The sequence below is a fragment of the Ahaetulla prasina genome, chromosome 2, assembly GCF_028640845.1.
Source record: "Ahaetulla prasina isolate Xishuangbanna chromosome 2, ASM2864084v1, whole genome shotgun sequence".
Classification (NCBI taxonomy): Eukaryota; Metazoa; Chordata; class Lepidosauria; order Squamata; family Colubridae; genus Ahaetulla; species Ahaetulla prasina.
In genome coordinates, this window is record NC_080540.1 from 98,431,325 (window position 1) to 98,438,893 (window position 7,569).

A 7,569-nucleotide genomic window follows, 5' to 3' on the forward strand; every position below is an offset into this window, starting at 1 on the left:
GTATGATAAGAGACAAGACTTGGCCTGTAAATACTTAAAGACATCTGATAGAAAATAAAGGCTGCATTTTTAATTTGATGGAAAGTGAAATATATCTTTTTCCATTTTGAAAGAATCAACATAACTGTTAAGACTTTGAAGTAGAGAATTCTAATTTGTACTTTATCAGTCTTCTCTGTGGTCTTGTTCATCTGCAAGTTGCTTAAGAAACAATCTACAGAAATAAGATAATTCTAGAATTCTCCTAAATATCTCAAGAAGGTTTCTTGCTATTGACCATGGCATTCTTTTTGAGGTTGCCTCTCATTTTTTAAAAAATAAATATGCAGGAATGGGAGAGAGAGAAAGTTCTTGAGTGAACTGTTCTATGTGATTTTTTAATGCTTGACATTTGTCTCATACCTTTCAAAACATCTGTCCAAAACCATCAGGAAAGATCTTATATAGTATGGGATTTGGTCTCAATAATGAACTTGCTTAAATGTCAAAAATATGGAAGCATCTAGATTGGTGGTTCTTACAAAGGGGGTAATTTGGGAATATCCTGGCGGTAATGGAGCATTTTGCAATTGCTTGTTTGTGAGTTAAGAATCTAGTTTGGAATCGCTGCTGCTGAAATGCTACTATAAAGCAACGAAGTCTGAGGTTTTGGGAGGGTGAGCACAGTGACATTATTTGACATCAGGTAAATTGGGATAAACAGTTTAAGAACCATTGGTCTAGATCAGTGCTTCTCAATTATTTTCTGTCATGCCCCCCTAGGAAGAAGAAAACATTTTTCGCGCCCCCCGCGCGACTGTAAACACGGGGCTTAGCTTGTTATGACAGTGTTTGCCGAGGTCAAACGCGCTCCCCTTTACGGAGCCTTGCGCCCCCCCTGGGGGGCCCGCCCCACTATTTGAGAAGCACTGGTCTAGATGCAGATGAAGAGCAACTAAAGACGCAGAAGGGTGAGGCTATGAGAAAAATGGTCTATTGCCATTAATGTGCCTTTGAAACTTGGGGATATGAGGCTGATAGAATTCCTAGACTGTGATGTAGCCTGTCATAACTTATGTAATTGTGTGATTGCGTATATTTCAATATATTTATAATTCCCCATTAGGTTAGTGCAGATGGCATAGTGCTATCCTGGTAATCCATAACTTAGTCTACTCCTATTATGTCTACTAAAAAGTAAGTATCAAATGTATTAAATATACCAAAAGTGGCAGTAAAGTTGAAATGTAATAACATATAAAAGTCCATGACAAATAATATAAGCAGTCCTATATGTTTATTAAAAAATATAGCCCATTGAGCTTAACGGGATTGACCATGGGATTGCTGTCAGAGCCAAACATTCTCTGCCTAATTTTGTCTAATATATGATAAAAATACCACAAAAACCATGTTTAAAATTCTTTGTCACTACAAAGGATGAGAAATAAATCAAGCAAATTAATCAAGATTACTTAAATGGAATACATAAATTTGGGCTGTAACACTAGGTGTTCCTACCCTCAAAGGACCAGTCTAATTATTTTTAAGTGGTTAAAGTTTTTAGCCCTCTGACTAAATCCCATGATCCAATTTAAATCAGAATCCAACAAACCATTTTTTATCCAGGGCCAAGTGATGAAGTGCTAGTATAGAAACCTGGAGACAGGGAGTTCTAATGTTACTTTAGGAATGAAAGCTAGCTGGATGACTTTGGCCCAGTCACTCTCTTTCAACTTAACCCAATTCACAGGGCTGCTGTTGTGGGGAAAATAGGAGGAGGAAGGAAAGATGTTATCTGCCTTGAGTTACTTATAAAATTTAAAAAAGGTGAATAAGAATCTTATAAGTAACATAAATATATAAAGAGAAGGAAAAATCATGATTATCAGCATTCTTTACCACAAAAGAATTTTTACCAGCTTTGTTACAGTTATAGGCAAAATTAAAAATAATGAGAAACATGGAGTGGTACAGCACACTAGAAGTTTTGATGGTATTGTTTTAGGTCAGAGGTTCCCAAACTTATCACGGCATCCTAAATGTTTCCACAATTTTTTTCACAACAGCCCTAGACCAAAACTATGAACTACCTCAAGCTGATAGCTTGCAATCCTGTAGTGTTCCAAGTTGCAATAGCACAGTTTGGACACCACCTTTTCAGGTGTTTCTCTGTCCCTTTCCAACTTGCTGTATATCTCCAAGTGATTGTTAAAACACTGACATAACATCAGGGCATTGAAAGAATACGTCTACTTTTTTAAAATATGAAGTTACTTTGCACTGATTGCAGTTAACCAGTTTGGTGAATCAAATCCAAATATAGTCCCTGGAAAGAAATAAGGGAGAAAAGTTACCTTCCTTGAGCATCTTTCTGAGAAAATATTACCCTGGCACCACTATCTTATTCCCAATTTTCTACTGAATTTTATTGTTTTGTGTTTGTTTTATGTGGCAAGTGAGCTTTTGGTCTAATGAACTGAGCAGCTCTTTTATTCCCCCTACTTTTATGGATGGAGCTTATATATACAGGAGTATCATAGCTTCACATTTTAGCACATACACCAAAACATCCATCTATGTGAGAAAAGTATTTTGAATTTCCATAACAAGAACAGTTTATAGTATATTATTATTATAGGGATCTACACATAGTGACCTAAGGCAAGTTATTCAAGGCTTCCACAATTTGTGAGCCACAACTTGCATGAGCTACCGGATGCACTGAGTGGCTTGCCTATGCTTCCTTAAGGACATTTCTAAGGCTTTTTAGACCTGCAAAAATAGGGTGGATGAAAGCAGCTTGCTGACAGACTGCTGTCTCTGGCTGCAGAACCAGGTTGGGTGGGGCAAAAGGGAATCCAAGTAGTAACACAGTGCGCAAAAAGAAAAGCCAACTTCTGTTTTCCGATGATTCCACAGTCGCAACAACAAATGTTCTCGTACTCATTCAATTCATGCATCAGTATCTTTAGTTTGTATTTTCTTAAATAATAACCCTAACACTGTTTAAAAACCTCACACAAACAAGACAAATCTGTATTTTACAACCATTTAAATAATGCATAAACATGAGCAGCAACTGATAAAATCCTTCCAAAATCTGAGGCTCCATTAAACAATTAAAGTCACCACAATGGGTAAATAGGGTAAATAGGTATATTAAACAAGGCTCTCCCAATACATCCTCTATGCTTCATTATAAGATATAACAATTTGTTTCCATCCCTGCAAAATTCAGAAACTTGACTAGGCAGCTCCAGAAGTTACTGTGTCATAGGATGACTGAGCAAACTGAGTTTATTTTAGGAGAATTGGATAGTCTTTTGGATGAGCACCTGCGCATGCCTAAAACCAGAAGATATTAGGGCACTGACATCAGCTTAGCATAGAGCTAACTGTATAAACAAATATTCAACCAATGTTCCCTTCATTTTCCCCATCTCAGATATAACAATTTGATCTGAATTATCTTGCCTTGAGTCGTAGTCCCACTATGAGTTCCCAATTAAAGGAGTTAATATCAAAGAATTTTTATTCTGAAACACCAATATTCTTTGGAAGTATTTTTCTCCCCACTTTTACTCAGTATCACTATTCGCAGTCAAATTACCTTTCCTAAAGTGACCTGCCGTGTGTTATTGGTTTGAGGTTCCACTTGGGTCCTTCAGTTACAGCTGATGTGACCAGAAATGGGAAATCAAGTGAAAGACTTCTGCAGAAACTATGGTGAGTCTTACGGTGGTGGCAGCTGCCAGGGACAAAAATCTTTCTGAGGCTGGAGAGATAGTTGCTAAAATAAGAGGGTTGAGTTGTCAGGACCAGTTGTAAAAGCTCTTCCCACCAGCATGCTGCTGTAACGCATCAAACAAAAAACACACCATCTATGCCTACACTTTCAAATACTAGGAGAATCATAGCTATCCACCAGAACGACGGACATGACATCCATCAACCCGACTCTGTAGAAATGGGCTTATTCCCCCGTTTTTATTTTTTTGCTTCTGTCCGGGAATACATATTGATTTGATGACCAATTGTAAAGTGCATCCCATTCCAAACAAAGCTGCACGACAAGATTTTATTCTCACAACAAGGAAACGGTTAAAGTGGGTGAGAACAGACCTCCCCGGAATTACACAAACGGTCTCGTACCCGTCAGAGGCCACTTATCTACTTTAGACCAACAATCGAGTCCTTATGAATAATGCTTCTAAAAACAATTTCAGTCGTAAACAAGTGGATGTCTTGCAAATGTCCAGGAATAGAAAACGAGCGCATAAAATGTCACTGATGTAAAAACGTGCGGATAGCTTGCAAATTACAATCGACCGTAGTTAACACATTGAGGCCGGCCTCCCTTTCACTGCCCCAACCTCCAAAAGTCGCGCTTCGAACCATTTTTCCACCACGCTACTTAGGAGCGCAGTCGGGCAGCCGCGAAGAGGACCGCCGCTCCTCCGGATCCCCGAGTAATCCTTTCGCTGTGATCCCATCCTACTTTAAATCGCTGAGCGTCATTTCTACGTGCAATACCGCCGTAAAAAGCGGCTTCCCAGAGCGCATGCGCCCATCCATCCGCATCTCGCCCTACTTTCAACACCGGAGAGGGAGACCTAACCCGGGCTGCACAAAAACTCAGGCGCGCTGACAAGTCTCCCAAACCGCTACCGTGTGAAAACGGTGTGCTTTATTTACAGGTTTCGGTCCATTCCCCGGCTCAGCATTTGATCCAGACCCCACAGGACTGTAAAAAGTGTCGATCCCAACAGCGTGCACCCGTCATTTTCCAACACCCCCCCACCCAACACCCACCCACCCCCCGCCGCCTTTTGTCCTGCTTCTTCGGGAACCGCAGCTAAGCCACCTCTGCTAAACCCGCTCCTACGAGGAGAGGACGAAGAGGTGACCCCTAGAAGCAGCGAGACGTACAGCAGCTGCAGCCGGGAGAAGGATGGCGCGGCGGCGGGGGGGGGGAGTTTGTGCCATGACCAACCGGCAAAGATACCTCATTTTCTTACAATTTGGGGGAGGGGGGAAACCCTCCCCCTTTTTTAAAGCCCTCGGACTGCAGCATAGGCGCCGCGGGCGAAGGGGCCGAGAGACTTACCCAAGAAAAGCCAGATGGAGCCTCCAGAGACAAGCAAAAGGGTGAGCATGCCTGCCGGAGCGGGCTGCAGCATGGGCGGCCTGAGGCGCGAAGGCAGCTCGAGGAGGTTGGGGCGGGGAGGGGGGGGGGAAGAGAGAAACTGCAGCAAACTCGCTGCAGTGACAGCGGCGGCGCTCGCCCGGCTGCCAGGCGCAAGCCCGCCTGCCGCTGCGTTCCCGCGGCGGCGAAGGGTGGTTTTTTTTTTTTTAAGCCCCGCCCCTCGTCCCCGGCTCTCGCGCCCGGCCTCTGGAGAGAAGGCGACGTGCCCCTCGACGCCACAAAGGTGGTGGCGCGCGCCTGGCCAACCCACGCAGCCCACCTACCTGCCGTTCTCCCGGCGCGGCGTAGCAATCCTCTCCTTGCGAGCCCGCCTCGACCCTAGCGGGCGGAGAAGGCGTGGCCCAGCCCCCGGTTACCGGCCACGGGGCTGGAAAAAAAGCCCGTCGTCGAGCAGAAAGACCTCGTCCGGCGTTCAGCGAAGGTCGGAGGTGTCCTCCGGTATGCATCGGATTGCAGCGTCTCGCCTGAAAAACCTTTGTTCAGCTCCGTTATTCAGCCAATCCGGCTCCGTGGTTGATTTGACAAGCGAGGTTCGTGTATTGCTATAGTCACAGTCCCGTTCTACCTCTTGTGTGTACTGAAGCAACTGGACGGTTTTTGAAATAGTCCGCGGGGGTGGGGAGGGACATGGTGTAAATTGGCAGTTCACCTCAAGGAGTTTTTTATTAATTTTTTTTTTTAAAGTATCATGAAATTCTTAGATCATGGATAGCATCTCCTTTGTGAAGTGATTGGATTGAATAACAGAGATGGAAGGGACCTTGGAGATCTTCTAGTCCAACCCCCTGCTCAAGCAGGAGACCCTATACATTCCAGACAAGGGGCTGTCCAGGCTATTCTTAAAAGCGTCGGTGATGGAGCACCCACAGTTTCTGAAGGTTAATTATTCTCATTAATAGGAAATTTCTCCTTAATTCTAAGTTGCTTCTCCTCTTGATTAGTTTCCATCCATCGTTTCTTGTCTTCCATTCTGGTGCTTTGGAAAATAGCACCAACTATCTTCTTTGTGGCAGCCTCTCAAATATTGAAACACTGTCATGTCACTCCTACTCCTTCTTTTCACTAGACTAGACAAACCCAATTCCTGCAACTGTTCTTCATATGTTTTAGTCCCCAGCCCACTAATCATCTTTGTTGTTGTTTACTGCATTCTTTCTAGACCAGGGGTGTCAAACTCATGTCATCATGGCTACTTCACGTGACGTATCGGGACTTTTTTCCCTTCACTAAACTAGACGTGGTCAGCGTGTGACACATTTGGGCCACGGGCTAGGAGTTTGACAGCCCTGTTCTAGAGTGTCTACATTTTTTTAATAATATGAATTGAACAGGAACAGACCACCTGCTCCTTTCATCTGATTACTCTCAGTTTCTGTATTATTATTTTCTATCTTCAAGTCAGTTTTGACTTCTGCTGATGCTTGGACAAGTCCCTGCTGTTTTTTTGGCAATGTTTTTTGAAAGTGGTTTGCAATTGATTGATTCCTAGGGCTGAGACAGACTAACTGGCCCAAGGTTACCCAGCTGGCTTTGTACCTAAGGCAGGACTGCAACTCACAGTCACTCAATTTCTAGCCTGGTTCCTCTATCTGTACACTACCCATTGGCTATCATTCCTAAAAGAGGGTGGAGGACACGGGTAAGTGTAAAGCAGGTTTCCTGTCCAGATGTTTGTACTTTAAAAACTGTGCAGTAATCAAAAGTTCCCTATGCATAACAGAGAAATTGTGAGATTATTATCAAAACAGAGATATGCATATTACAAAGCCTTGTCTTCCATTACCTGCCAGCCAGGTTGCCAATACAGGTAGTCCTCAAATTACAACAGTTACATTGACAATGAAAACACTGACTTATAACCATTTTTCACTCTTATGGCCGTTGCACCATCCCCATCATCCCATGATCAAAATTCAGGTGCTTGGCAACTGACTCTTACTTATGATGGTTGCAGTATCTTGGGATCATGTGATCACCCTTTTTGATCTGACAAGCAAAGTCAATGGGGAAGCAGATTCAATTAACAACTGTGTTACTAACTGCAGTGATTCACTTAACAAAATTAGCAAGAAAAGTCATAAAATGGGACAAAATTCAATTAACAACTGTCTCACTTAGCAACAGAAATTTTGGGCTCCATTGTGATCATATGTTGAGGACTACCTACTGTCATTTTTCATCAGGCACTTTCTATACCAGAGATGCTCAATGTCAGCAACTTTAAGACATGTGAACTTCAACTGCTGCCTCAAGGTTCGCAGTCTCAAACTGATCTCAGATAAAGATGAAGCCTCTATCATCTCTGCTGGATTTGCCCAGGTAGCATCCAACTCTGAGGGAATGTGACTAATTACATCCTCCAAATATTTAGTGAATTCATT

At 42.9% G+C, this 7,569-nt stretch overlaps 1 protein-coding gene across 3 annotated transcripts in view; it reads right to left on the minus strand.

The window, feature by feature from the left end:
- Positions 1 to 5,712, minus strand: part of ACSL6 (acyl-CoA synthetase long chain family member 6) — a 105,179-nt gene extending 99,467 nt beyond the window's left edge. For 2 of the 3 annotated variants that reach the window (XM_058171397.1, XM_058171396.1), the window contains exon 1: positions 5,090 to 5,192. In XM_058171397.1, coding sequence (XP_058027380.1) covers positions 5,090 to 5,162 — 73 coding nt within the window. In that variant the 5' untranslated portion in view covers positions 5,163 to 5,192. Of the gene's footprint in view, positions 1 to 5,089; positions 5,193 to 5,451 lie in introns of those variants that run through there. The other variant, XM_058171398.1, reaches the window with a different exon arrangement.
- Positions 5,713 to 7,569: the final 1,857 nt, after the last annotated feature.